At 39.3% G+C, this 14,628-nt stretch overlaps 1 protein-coding gene and 1 long non-coding RNA gene across 10 annotated transcripts in view; one reads left to right on the top strand and one right to left on the bottom strand.

Moving 5' to 3' along the window:
- Positions 1 to 1,386: 1,386 nt before the first annotated feature.
- Positions 1,387 to 14,628, bottom strand: part of LOC309664401 (uncharacterized protein) — a 35,146-nt gene continuing 21,904 nt past the window's right edge. For 8 of the 9 annotated variants that reach the window (XM_082469717.1, XM_082469712.1, XM_082469716.1 and 5 more), the window contains exon 5: positions 9,997 to 13,214. In XM_082469717.1, coding sequence (XP_082325843.1) covers positions 11,647 to 13,214 — 1,568 coding nt within the window. In that variant the 3' untranslated portion in view covers positions 9,997 to 11,646. Of the gene's footprint in view, positions 1,789 to 9,996; positions 13,215 to 14,628 lie in introns of those variants that run through there. The other variant, XR_014265735.1, reaches the window with a different exon arrangement.
- On the top strand, positions 2,929 to 5,834 carry LOC309664533. Its single transcript, XR_014265897.1, has 2 exons — positions 2,929 to 5,231; positions 5,687 to 5,834. It is a non-coding gene; the product is annotated as an uncharacterized lncRNA (long non-coding RNA).

The raw sequence follows: 14,628 nt of genomic DNA, 5'->3' as shown, positions 1-14,628 counted from the left end.
CATGATTTCTGAGGTTTCATAACACCCAGTAAAGGTTTGCTGCGTATTCCCTTGAGGGGTAAAATTAGGATGGGAATTTATTGGGGAGGAAATGGGGAGCCTTTTTCATTAAGGGAAGTTTGCTTGAGGGAGGCCCCTCCAGGACAGTAGGGGCAGAGGGGCATAAGCCTGAAGTATTTGGGTGTCTGGGTGCAAATCTCTCCTCCATGTCTAAAAACCAGGTTCATGTCCGCCAGTGCCTTTTGAATGGTTTTATCAGTCCTAATAAAACGGAATAGTGCCACTCTGTAATTTAGGGGGAGTGCTTTGTAAAAATCCTCTGGACTCAAGGTCAAATGGGCCATCTTCAGGGTTAGAAATAGAGAGGCGTTCATTTGAGTCACTACAGTCATAGAAATGGTAAACCCATTGGGTCATGCCAATTTTGTGTAGCAGGAGATGGGCTTCATCTAATGTCTTCTATTCACTGAGCTTAGCAGTAATCACCATGATGAAAGGTGGGCATGGTGCCAGGCAATAAATATCCAGGTGAGGAGATGGAGGGCTCTGGTGCGAATATCCGTGGTCCCTGCCTTCTCTTGTCCTCCCCTCCTTGTCACTAGAGGCCTTAATAACCTTATCTGCTTTTTCCTTGGTGGCAGGGGTATCTCATGAGGTGTGTTTTTTGGTTCTGCCCTCATTCAGGGGAAAGCCAAGAGGGCTTAGGATATGTTATCTCAGAGGAAACGAGCACGCAGCCCAGATGGATCTTTAAGGTCTTTAAGACATACTGGCCAGTTGGTACATTTCAGCAGCTGAGAGTAACAATCCAGAGCCCATTCCAAAAACCCACAATAGTCAATCAGCTCCCTTCTCTTCCCTCTGCTGCACCAAATTTTTAAGTTTTCAATTTAAGATGTAATTTCAGATCTCAGTTTGACTTTGAGTTTTCTCCTGTTACCTGAACCTTATGTGTTGGTATTGGAAATTTTGTGGAGGACTTCTTGTAAGCCCTCTTAGTAAGTGGCTGCCTCCCCTTCCTGGGTGTCACAGTGAAGCACCCAAGAATTAGGGTCTGCCTCCACTAGTGTCTTACACACAGGGTCTTTGGAAAAAGCCCCAAGGCTGCTGGAGAGTAATAACACAGCCCTGGCCTGCTGGCGTGCTGTGCTACCAAGCCACACCCAGGAAGTTCCTATAGGGATTTTACATTTATGGAGGAGTTGCTGAATCTCCTCCAGAGTTTCAGAAGGCACTAGCACAAGATGCTCAGAACACTTACAGTTGTCCATTAATTTTTTTTTTTGCAACACTGTGTTAGGGATTGGACCCACTGTTTTGTTACAGGGCCCAGCAGTAAGGCCAGGTAAGAATCACAGGATTGAAAATACATGAAACTAGCCGATATTCAACCAGTCACTTGGTTTATTGCACACAATTAGCACACATCACAGATTAGTCAAAACAGTTAACGTTCAAAGGGGATAACGAAGCACACCAAGGAGAAGTCTAAGAAAGAAATGTGTCAGCACCAGCAGCAATCTCTCTGGTCCAGCAATGGGTCTTGAGACAAGCATGAGTGGGAAGCTGCCTCCTGCTCCCACAGAGGCTCCAGCAGCATCGGTCGGGAACAGCTCTCAGCAGGGTGGAGGCGGTCCTCCAGCAAAGTGCCTTCAAGTTGCTGAGTTCCGTGGTCTCATTTGAAGGAGCCTGCCAGCAGGGTATAGTAGTTACACCCAGGGGGTCGCGTATCTTATGAGTTGCTCCTTCTGTTTCAGTGAAGTCTTTCCTTGGATGTCGTCAAATTCCCTATCTATTTTTTTTTTTAATTCAAGTGTAGCTGATTTACAATGTTGTATTAGTTTCTGGTGTACAGCGAAGTGATTCAGTTATACATATATATACACATATTCTTTTCCATTATGGTTTATTACAGGGTAATGAATATAGTTCCCTGTTCTGTACAGTAGGACCTTGTTGTTTATCCATTCTATAGATAATAGTTTACATCTGCTAATCCCAAACTCCCAATCCATCCCTCCCCCACGGCTACATGTCTGTTCTCTATATCTGTGAGTCAGTGTCTTTTTCGTAGATATGTTCATTTGTGTCTTATTTTACATTCCATATAGAAGTGATATCATATGGTATTTGTCTTCCTCTTTCTGAGTTCACTTAGTATGATAATCTCCAGGTCCATCTATGTTGTTGCAAATGGCATTATTTTATTTTTTATGGCTGAGTAGTATTCATTGTGTAGTATATATATACTACATCTTCTTTATCTATTCATCTGTTGATGGATATTTAAGTTGTTTCCATGTCCTAGCTATTATAAATAGTGCTGCTATGAATGCAGGGGTACATGTATCTTTTCAAATTAGTTTCGTCCCGATATATGCCCAGTGGTGGGATTGCTGGCTCATGTGGCAAAGCTATATTTAGTTTTCCGAGGAACCTCCGTACTGTTTTCCATAGTGGCTGCACCAATTTTCACCCACTGTGTAGGAGGGTTGCACTTTCTCCACACTCCCTCCAGCATCTGTTACTTGCAGACTTTTAAAATAATGGCCATTCTGAGTGGTGTGAGGTGGTACCTCATTTTACTTTTGATTTGTATTTCTCTAATAATTAGGGATGATGAGCATCTTTTCATGTGCCTTTTGGCCATCTGTATGTCTTCTTTGGAGAAATGTCTATTTAGGCTTTCTGTCCACTTTTCGATTGGGTTTTCTTGTTGTTGTTGTTATTGAGTTGTATGGGCTGTTTGTATATTTTGGAAATTAAACCCGTCAGTTGCATCATTTGCAAATATTTCCTCCCAGTCCATAGGTGGTCTTTTTGTTTTGTTTATGGTTTCCTTTGTTATGCAAAAGCTTGTAAGTTTGATTAGGTCCCATTTGTTTATTTTTCCTTTTATTTCTCTTGCCTTGGTAGACTGACCTAGGAAAACATTGTCATGATTTATGTCAGAGAACCTTTTGCCTATGTTCTCTTCCAGGAGTTTTATGGTGTCAAATCTTACAGTTAAGTCTTTAAGCCATTTTGAGTTTATTTTTGTGTATGGTGTAAGGGTGTGTTCTAACTTCACTGATTTACATGCAGCTGGCCAGCTTTCCCAGCATGACTTGCTAAAGAGACTGTCTTTCCTCCACTGTATATTCTTGCCTCCTTTGTTGAAGATTAATTGACCATATGTGTGTGGGTTTATTTCTAGGCTCTCTTTTCTGTTCCATTGATCCATGTCTGTTTCTGTGCCTAAAGTAACACTCAACTTATCATACCAAGACATCTACAGTCACATACCAAACATTTCAAAACAACTAATATGTAAGTTCACATTAGCCACTGTGACTCCATTTAAAATTATTTAACATAGCTTGAGTCCTATAATTTCACACAAGATGGATCATGATACAAAAGAAATCAAATCATAACACATGATATCCCATCAGGTTGGGGGACAAAGAGTGATGGCAGGGGGTGAGGCAGCACTGAGAGAAAGCAAGTCTTGGTTGAATTTCCCTTTTCTTGGTGCTGTTAGTTTCTGTTGCAAGAATATTTCACTCATCTAGGTTAGGACACAAATAGTCCTGGCACCACCTACCGCCTCAGTGGATGCAGGGACAAGTTTCCCTCCACCTTACTTATGGGAATATCCTTTCCTTGTGCCTTTGACCAGAAGCTCCACCTTGTGCAGTGATAATAGCCTTATGATTCAATCCACCTTCCTTGGCTCTCCTTGGCGTGAGGTGTGTGAGCATATGAACAGTTAATTAGGCCTTTATAATTACTGGTCTAATTGTTTTATTAGATCATACAGCCTTGATCATGCAGCTCTGGGAAAACTGTTGAATTATTATGGCAGTTGTGATACTTGGGGACGGGTACTGCTGGCAACACATGGTAGAGATAATACACAAAAACAGATAACAGTGTCATGGACCTCCAGCAAGTGGCTGCTTCCTTCCCAAAGGGTGTTACCCAGCTAGGTTAGCCAATCACTAAGCCAGTCACAGCTAAAGGGCATTCCCCTCGGTTAATTGCAAGTGCAATCATGCAATCATGCTGGCTACACCAGCAGGATGTATTGGTCTCATTCTATTGATAGTGAGGTTATTGAGTAGGAATCCCTGAGGCACTCACCTAGGATGTACTATTGGTACCACAAACATTTCTCCTACCAGAGCCAATGCTGTGGCTAGACCAATGCTTGTGGTTATTATGATCACAGGATGCACCTGATCAAGAAATCATCAGGAAGTTCAGAAGAACAAGAGATCCTGGAGGGTACAGGGCACACCTGAGGGCCACAGAGTGAGTTAGATATACAGGCAGGGAGCATGGACATGGAGCTCTGCCTTTATTAGGGTCTGGGGTTGGCTGCATGTCTATGCTTTTGTGGGTTCACTCTTTCTTGGCAAATTTAAAGTATAAGAGCAGGAATTAGGGTGCAGAAAGGGAGAAGCAGGGTCATTCAAAAGGATAGTTACCTAGGTTACGCAGGGCTTTCTAAAAGGGGAACTTCATGGGTTGAGGTTGGCTGGTCCCTCATCTACTTAATTTGCTAATATCTGTGTTGCACAGCTGGCAATATGTTTATTTGAAATGGATGTCTCTGAATGGATCCCTCACCAATCAAAAAGTTTTTGTACTCTGTTCTACAGGTTTATTAATTTTGATCCAATTTCTTTATAATATATGGGCATAATCACAGCCTTGTGTTAGTTTTGGTAGACTGTCTTTTATGAAGTTATATTTCACAAAACTGGTCCATTTCACCTAAGGTATACAAATTGGGGGCATATAGTTGTTCGTAATATTCCTTCATTTTCCTTTTAATATCTATGGATTTAGTAGTGATGGTCCCTCTTTGACTTCTGGTACTAGTAATTTGTGTCTTCTCTCTTTCCTTGCTTAGCCTGGCTCAAGGTTTATTGATTGTCTTGATCTCTTCAAACTACCAGCTTTTGGTTTTGTTGATTTTTCTCTACAGTCGTTCTCTACTCAATTTAATTGATATCTGCTCTATTTTTTATTTCTTTTATCCAGCTTGATTTAGGTCTGAATTGTTGTTCTAGGTCTAGTTTCATAAGGTGAAAACATATACCTATTTTTCATACTCCTGATGTGTTTTCAATGAAATACCTACCTAGAACTGCCTGTGCAAATCTTAACTCTGTAATCCATATACTGTCTGACTTTGTAATTAGTATGATGGAGTCCCACATAGTGTACTCTGACTTTTCCAGGTTTGGTAAATGACACAACGTTTGAAAACATGGACTTGTTACCAGACTGCATATGCAGAAGTCTCAGGTCTCCTGTGGGACACTGGGTAGGATGCAAACTCTGTACCATTGTATGTTTATCTGAAAAATGTGTGTAATATATTGTCAACTTCATAGGGCTATTATGAAGTATGAAGACGTTAATCTATTGGATTGGCCAACAGGTTCCTTCAGCTTTTTCTGTAAGATGGCTCTAGTAGAACTTAGCTGTCTTTAACTCCATTTGAAACAATTTTGTTAGACTCTATGTGACAGCTGTCATATCACCTTGCATTTAAAAAAAGGTTTATCAAAGTTGGTGAATTTTTGTGCAGCCATTTTAATATTGAAGATGGATTTTAAAAAAGCAACATTTTAAGCATGTTATGCTGTATTATTTCGAGAAAGGTAAAAACGCAACTGAAATGCAAAAAGAGATTTGTGCACTGTATGGAGAAGGTGCTGTGACTGATCAACCATATCGAAAGTGGTTTGCGAAGTTTTGTGCTGGAGATTTCTCGCAGGAGGATGCTCCACGGTTGGGTAGACCAGTTGAAGTTGATAGCGATCAAATTGAGACATTAACTGAGAACAATCAACATTATACCACACGGGAGATAGCTGACATCCTCAAAATATCCAAATCAAGCATTGAAAATTATTTGCACCAGCTTGATATGTTCATTGCTTTGATGTTTGGGTTCCACATAAGTTAAGCGAGAAAAACCTTCTTGACCATATTTCCGCACGCGATTCTCTACCTAAACATAATGAAAACGTTCTGTTTTTAAAACAAATTGTGACGGGCGATGAAAAGTGGATACTGTACAATAATGTGGAACAGAAGAGATTGGGGGGCAAGGGAAATGAACCACCACCAACCACAACAAAGGCCAGTCTTCATACAAAGAAGTTGATGTGTATATGGTGGGATTGGAAGGGAGTCCTCTATTATGAGCTCCATCTGGAAAAGCAAACAATTCCAACAAGTACTGCTCCCAATTAGACCAACTGAAAGCAGCACTCAATGAAAAGCATCCAGAATTAGTCAAGAGAAAACACATAATCTTCCATCAGGATAATGCAAGACCACGTGTTTCTTTGATGACCAGGCAAAAACTGTTACAGCTTGGCTGGGAAGTTCTGATTCATCTTCCGTATTCACCAGACATTGCACCTTTGGATTTCCATTTATTTTAGTCTTTACAAAATTCTCTTAATGGAAAAATTTCAATTCCCTGGAAGACTGTAAAAGGCACCTGGAACAGTTCTTTGCTCAAAAAGATAAAAAGTTTTGAGAAGATGAAATTATGAAGTTGCCTGAAAAATGGCAGAAGGTAGTGGAACAAAAGGGTGAATATGTTGTTCAATAAAGTTCTTGGTGAAAATGAAAAATGTGTCTTTTACTTTTACTTAAAACTGAAGGCACTTTTTGGCCAACCCAATATATAAAGGGAGCGGAAATACGCCATTGCAGGTGTTTTACAAGTGTTAGGTGGTGGTGGTGGTGTTACTATCATCAAATTTACATGGAAGATAAGATAGGAAGTTTTAACAGATTCAGTTCATTGGCTGTCCAGGACCCAATCCTTGCTTATTCCTCGGGGGCAGACAAACATCTGTCCCAGAAGATACAGAGTTAAGGCCTATTAGCTGGATTAACCTAGGAATACACATCAAGCCTGTGGGCATCATAGTTTCTCTCCTGGGTTTACTCCAGCCACCTCCAAATGGTCCACTCGCCTCTAATCTTAGCATCTTTAATCCATTTTCTGCAAAACAGTCACAATGATCTTTTAAAAAATGCAGTGTCTTTAGACTTCTGGGCTGCTAGTGACAGAGTACTTAGTACCCAACTGGTACTAATTCAGCCAAAAACAACTGTATAAACGAACAAAATATGTCACACAAGTATTTTCAGTCATGCACAACTAGGCAATTGCTTTTTGTTATGGGGGCACATTCTTGATCCATAGAAATTACCTAAACTAAAGATCAGAGAGAAACAGGCTGAGAAACAAGAGAACACTGTATCAGTGATCTGTGAGAAAATACTAGTGATCGAATGTGTGTGGTTAAGATGTGAAAAAATGATAAAATATTTGAAGAAATAATTATTGAAAACTTCCAAAATTTGGTGAAGAAATTACGTTTTGTATCCAAGAATCTGGAACTCAAAGCAACATAAATGTGAAGAAAATATGTAGGTCCACAACAGAAAAACTTCAAAACCTAAACATAAAGAGAAAAATTTTAAAGCAGCCAGAGGGTTTTCTGAGGCTAACCACTCAGGTGTGGTGGATCATCTACTCATATTAAAAAAGAGAAAACAAAAAAACAGCAAAATAACTGATTTAACTGGAGAAAGTTGTCTTTAAAATATTACTAAGTTTCTGGATATTGCCTGAAGGGCGTATCACAAAGTGAAAATCATACATTCAAGAAAATCTAAACTAAGAACAGCCAGAGTCTGACATATGAATGCACTACTTTCCCCTTCCCCCACCCCACAGATCTTTGCTGTGGGCATGCTAATCTGAGCAAATTCAAACCAGCAAATGGGCTCCATCCCCTCATTTCAGAATTTTGCGTTTTTACCTCAGGAGGGACAGGACACTGAAATTTCTCATTTCTGCCAGCCCGGGGTTGTAGAAGCTACTTCTTATAGACATGGCAGTGAATATCCCCACCCAGACAGTACACATGGGATGAAAGCTGTACTCCTGGTACATTATGTCAAGATTATTTGAGTCCAAGCCTAGCAGCATTATCAAAAACTGTGAAGACTGCTCTGGTTTCTACTCCAACATGTAAAAACGTCGGAAACTGTCAGTCCCATCTTTACAACAATGAAGAAAATCTAACAAAGTGAACAACACTTCTAAGACAACTGAGGTCACTGGGAGAACAAATGCCCCAAGAAAGGTGAATACAGAGAAACACAGCTTGCCAAGAAGCTGCTAGAGCCAGAAACTGGTAGGTAAATATAATCAAACTGCTGGAGCTTGAGTATGGACTAGCTTGAGATTTAGAAACTCCCGTGAGCCTATTCTTAGGGGAAATGCCACACATTCATGAATTTTACCTCAAGGAGCCCCACCAAGTTCTCCTGATGACAGTCAGAGAAAAATTCCCTCGTGTTTCCAGCAGGGAGAGGGGAAAAGGAGCCATTTTTAACATATCCAGAGCATTCTGTTCTGTGCCTGTTCTTAAGGAAAACTATTGTGAGTTAATCTAACTCATGTAGGGGAAGGAAAACACTCAACTCCAAACCTCCCTGTTTCTCACACCTACGGGAAACAAGAAGCTGAGAAGCACTTGAGAAGGATACATCCCAGGGGCACAGGTCAAGTAAAAGACTGATATGTAATCATGGAATCATAGAATGCTTCCCCTGCCCCACAACTATCAACTCATCAACAGGATTCTTGCATAAAAGAGGATTACAGCTGAAAGAACTGCAAGATTTAGACTCTGAGGAGGAAATTCTAGGGAAACTCAAAGACAACCAAGAACAGAAAAACAAGCATATTAGCAGAAATTGATTTAGACATCTACAGGTATAGCAAACAGTGAACATGCTAGCATAAATCTTACCAAGCTAAACATTAACTCTCCCACTGAAGTCCTATTTATCTTAGATTCTGTACCCAATAAATCATGTCTGCCTTTCTACAAAAAATTACAATGTATTGCAAGAGAAGAAAAAAACACAGTATGAAGACACAAAGCAAGCAAGAGAACGAGACTTAGATATGACAGATTTTGGAATTATCAGACTGGAATTTTAAAATATGATTAATATGCTAAAACCTCTATTGCAAAAATGGACAACATGCAAGAACAAACGGACATTAGAAGAACAGAGATTAAAATTCTAGGAAAGAACCTAAGGGAAAAACCAGTAATTAAAAACAGTGCAGCAGAAATGAAAATACCTTTGAGGGGCTCCCAAGTAGCCTGGACACAGTAGAGGAACAGTAAATGAACTTCAAGATGGAAACATCAGAAATTGAAATGCAAGAGGAAAAAAAGGAAGAAAAAAAAAGGACAAAATACCTACAGAATGTGAGAACAATTACAAAGGAAGGAATGTACATATAATTAGGATTCCAGAAGAAGAAAAAACAAACAAATTAGGGGAGTTCCCTGGTGGTCCAGTATTAGGACTCAGCACTTTCTGCTGTGGCCTGGGTTCAATCCCTGGTCAGGGAACTAAGATCCCGCAAGCCACGTGGATCTTAACAAAAAATAAATAACAAAAAATAATGGCTGAGTTTTTCAAAATTAGTGACACACTCCCACCCCAGATCCAGGAAGCCAGAGAATACCAAGCCATATATAAATAAAAATATCTAGATATATCCTGTCCAAGCCTCCAGCATACAGAGTATTATTTGAAGGTTACTTGAATTACCTTTAAGTGTATACTGTACTCTGGGGCAACCACTAAAGCTTTAAAAATTATAATTGATATGCCAAGAAGAAAGAAAATGCAATCATATAAAATACACAGTTAAAATTATATAAGGAAGAAAAAGAAAAGAATGAAAAAGTACAATGAATAGATAATATTTCAAAACATGGCAGATATATGTGAATTATCTAAATGTACCAATGAAAATACAATCTCAGAGTGGATTAAAAAAAGACCCAAATATGCTACCTGTACAAAACCCCTGTGAATATAAAAAGAGATATATTAAAAGTAAAGGGATGAAGAAAAAAATGTCATACTAACACAAACCAAAAGAAAACTAGAGTAGCTTTATTACTTTCAGACAAAGCCGACTTTAAGAAAGGAAAATTATCAGGAATAAAGAGGAGCATTACATAATGACAAAGGGGTAGAGACAAGAAGGAGATATAACAATCCTTAAGAGTGTGTGCCTAAAAACAGATCATCCAAATTGGTGAGGCAAGAACTGATAACAATTATAGTCTGAGATTTCAACAAACTTCCATTTGTACTTCATGGATTCATCAGTCAAAACAAGGACATAGCAGAACTGAGCAGCACCATCAGTCAATGGGATCTAATCAACATTTATAGAATACTTTATTCTACAACAGCAGAATACACATTTTTAAGCTCAGATGGCACTTTGAGATAGGAAATAGTTGGGGTCAGAAAGCACAATTCAACAAATTTAAGAGCAGAAATCATACAAAGTATTTTCTCATATGACAAGACAATGAAGCTAGTCATTAATAAATCATGGCTATAAATATGAAAATATCTGCAGATTGAACACATTTCTAAATAACGTGTGGGTCAAAAAACTCCCAGATAATTTTAAAATATTTTGAACTAAAGGAGAATGAAAATACAACTTCTTTTTCTGTTTACAGTGTAAATATTGAGTACCACTGCTCACAGCAACTCCTCGATTGACTCAGATTTGTTCTCCAAACAACTGTGCTTATGACTTTTGCATAATGAATCTAATATTCACACTAAATGCACTGCCGACCTTGAGACAATAAAAGTCTTGCAGAAAACATTGTTTGGCTTCTTTCTTGAAGAGGCAATTCAGTTAACAATGGTCTTCCTTATATACACTGACCAGAAGACAGTAGGAAAAAATAGGAACATATGTATTTTAGCTAACCAAATGTATCCTCTAACGTATTTACGTGATGATAGTTTTTGCATAAAAAGTGCATAATTCCCACAACCCTCATGTTGGATTCCAGTACAATTAAATTGAAGGTGGTCTTTGGGGAGAAAAGTTTTCCTTATCCATTTCCTTCACAGGCATTTTTTCCTGTGTAAATTTCTAACACCCATTGAGTAGTCTGGCGGAAAGACTGTTCATAAGTGATTAATTTCAAGGATTTACCTCTTGTGTGAGTCCTCTAATGTCCAATGAGGGCTGAAATCTGGTTGAAACACTATCCATACACAATACACATGAGGGATTTCTCTGTGAGTTTTGTTGATTGATAGTTGATCTCTCAAAGGGAAAATTTCCACGTTTATTATATTCATTGATCTTCCCCTGAGTTCTCTGATGCTGCACTTCCAGTCAAAGTTTCCCCATATCCATTACATTCATAGGGTTTCTCCCACGTGGCGACTGTCTGATGTACTCTGAGGTTGTTTGTAGATGAAAACGTTCTCACATTCATTAATAATAGGATTTCTCCCCAGTGTGAGCTCTCTGAAGTGTTTAGGACTGGCATTTGGCTAAAAGCTTTCTCACATTCAACCCATTCACAGGGTTTCTCCCGTGTGAATTCTATGATGCAGAGGTAGATGAGAATTTCTCTTGAAGGATTTTCCACCCTTGTTACACTCCTAAGGTTTCTGTCCTGTGTGAATTCTCTGATGCCGAGTGAAGTGAAACTTCCTAGAGAGAGATACTTCACATGTATTACATTCATAGGGTTTCTCTCATGTGTGGACCCTCTGATGTAACCTGAGGTTGACTTTATAGGTGAAAACTTTCTGACATTCATTACATCCATAGGGTTTCTCCCCAGTATGAATTCTCTGATGTCTATTTAGTAATGACTTCCAGTTAAAAGCCTTCCCACATTGAATACATTCATAGGGTTTCTCCCCTGTATGATTTCTCTGATGCTCAATGAGGTTAGACTTTCTATAGAAGGACTTTCCACAGTTGTTACACTCATAGGGTTTCTCCCCTGTGTGACTTCTCTGATGCTCAGTGAGGTTAGTCTTTCTATAGAAGGACTTTCCACATTTGTTACACTCATAGGGTTTCTCCCCTGTGTGACTTCTCTGATGCTCAGTGAGGTAAGAATTTGTATAGAAGGATTTTCCACATTTGTTACACTCATAGGGTTTCTCCCCTGTGTGACTTCTCTGATGCAGAATGAGGTAAGACTTTCTATAGAAAGATTTCCCACATCTGTTACACTCATAGGGTTTCTCCCCAGTGTGAATTCTGTGATGCTCAGTGAGGTAACTCTTTCTATGGAAGGATTTTCCACATTTATTACAATCATAGGGTTTCTCCCCTGTGTGACTTCTCTGATGATCACTGAGGTAACTTTTTCTATTGAAGGATTTTCCACATTTATTACACTCATAGGGTTTTTCCCCCGTGTGAGTACGCTGATGTATTTTTAGGGATGACTTATGTCTGAAAGTTTTCCCACATTTATTACAGTCATAGGCTTTCTCCCCTGTGTGAATTCTCTGATGCACAATGAGGTATGACTTCCTACAGACAGATTTTCCACACTCACCACATTCATAGCGTTTCGCCCCTGTGTGACGTCTCTGATGTTTTCTGAGGTATGATATGTGGGTAAAAGCTTTCCCACATTCAGTACATTCATGGCGTTTCTCCCCTGTGTGACTTTTCTGATGCTCAGTGAGGTGAGAATTTCTATAGAAGGCTTTTCCACAGTTACTACACTCATAGGGTTTCTCCCCTGTGTGAGTTCTCTGATGTCTTTTTAGGGTTGACTTATGGCCATAAGCTTTCCCACATTCAATACATTCATAGGGTTTCTCCCCTATGCAACTTCTCTGATGTTCTCTGAGGTATGACATGTGGGTAAAAGTTTTCTCACATTCATTGAATGCATAAGGTCTCTCCCCACTATGAGTTCTCTGATGTCCAATGAGGTATGACTTCCTAGAGAAGGATTTTCCACATTCTTCATAGGGTTTCACTCTCATTTGAGTTCTCTCATGTACAGTAAAGGTAGTCTGAGGGTATAAGGTTTGCCAAAATATGGTATCATCACAGAAGCTCCTCTTTGTGTCAAGTTTCTGGGATATGGTAAGGGCTGCATTAGGGCTTAAGTTACTTCCAATTTCAAAGGGCTTTATTTCTGAGTGAGTGCTCTGATGTTCTCTGCAGTGTGACTTCTGGCTGAAAGTTTTCTCACCTGTGTCTGTATGCTCAAGTTGAGTAAAAAAGTCTTGCTGCAAATGTTTTCCTTGATTTGCCAGGCTTTTCTCTAAGAGGTTATCAAGTTTGCAGTCTTATAAAATAAAGAAAATAAAAATGCCTTATAAGCCTTAAAACACATTTCTTACAGGATGCAGCCTTTATATATATGCCCTATATTGTATTTGACTCTTTGGTTTCTAGCCACCACATCTTCCCAAAATAAATAAATTCCAAATGTATGTTTCCTATACTCCTTGAGAAAAAAGGACACCAAAATTATGATGATTATCTCTATATAGCTGGCATTTTAAAAATAAGGAAATGAACAGTAAATAGCTAATAGAGGACTCTCAAAAGTGATTCACTCAGGCAACCAGAAATGAGACATTGGGATGACTGATTATAAGCAATAAGTAGAACTACAAGAAAAATCAGTCAGTAAGGGTTTTCAAACAATATATCAGAGAAGGGATTGGACTGAGAAAGAATATCAATGTCTAGGTCCTTATACTTCCAACCAAAGATTACGATGGTAGGAACTTACTAGTCTACAAGCTTCCAGCTGGAGTTCCCTCTTTTCTATTCTACACATCAACACTGAAATAAATTCATAATTGCACTGATTTTCTTCTGATTAAAGAAACAATTCTAGGGGCTTCCCTGGTGGCGCAGTGGTTGAGAATCTGCCTGCCAATGCAGGGGACACGGGTTCGAGCCCTGGTCTGGGAGGATCCCACATGCAGCGGAACAGCTGGGCCAGTGAGCCACAATTACTGAGCCTGCGTGTCTGGAGCATGTGCTCTGCAACAGGAGAGGCCGCGATGGTGAGAGGCCCGCACACCGTGATGAAGAGTGGCCCCGCTTGCCACAACTGGAGAAAGCCCTTGCACAGAAACAGAGACCCAACACAGCCATAAATAAATAAATTAATTAAAAAAAAAAAACACTTCTATAGCTCAAGCTCAAATCCTCCTGGAGTTATTCACAGAATTACAAATGTACAAGAAGTGTAAAACTGATGAGAGGTAAAACCATATATTGACCTGGAATGAATTCACTTCTGTATGCTGTCTCTGATGCCTTAGTTTATTATATCAATGTTGGTCAACAACAAACTTCTCTTGAATATCAAGTCACAAGTTTCCCCTTTCATTATGATCACTCACTCTCCTGAAACTAGTTTTTTTTGTTTTGTTTTGTTTTGTTTTTGTTTTTTGCCACACAGCACTACATGCAGGATCTTAGTTCCCTGACCAGGGATCAAACCCGTGCCCCCTGCAGTCTTAACCACTGGACCACCAGGGAATTCCCCCTAAAACTAGTCTTAACCAGGACTAATCTCTATGTAAGCATTCCATCTACTTCTGAATATACAGTTTCTATTAACTGAGATCCTTTAATATCACGTTTCAACCTGTTTCCAAAAGCCTATTTAGAAATGCACATTTTATTCATTTCTCATAAAAGTTTCTTTCATATATTTGACTGCTCTTACCTAGGCTATT

The sequence above is a fragment of the Balaenoptera physalus genome (assembly GCF_965194825.1).
Source record: "Balaenoptera physalus genome assembly, chromosome: 7".
In the NCBI taxonomy this organism is placed as follows: Eukaryota; Metazoa; Chordata; class Mammalia; order Artiodactyla; family Balaenopteridae; genus Balaenoptera; species Balaenoptera physalus.
The sequence above is the reverse complement of the archived record's forward strand: the minus strand, read 5'-3'. Positions and strand labels throughout refer to the sequence as shown.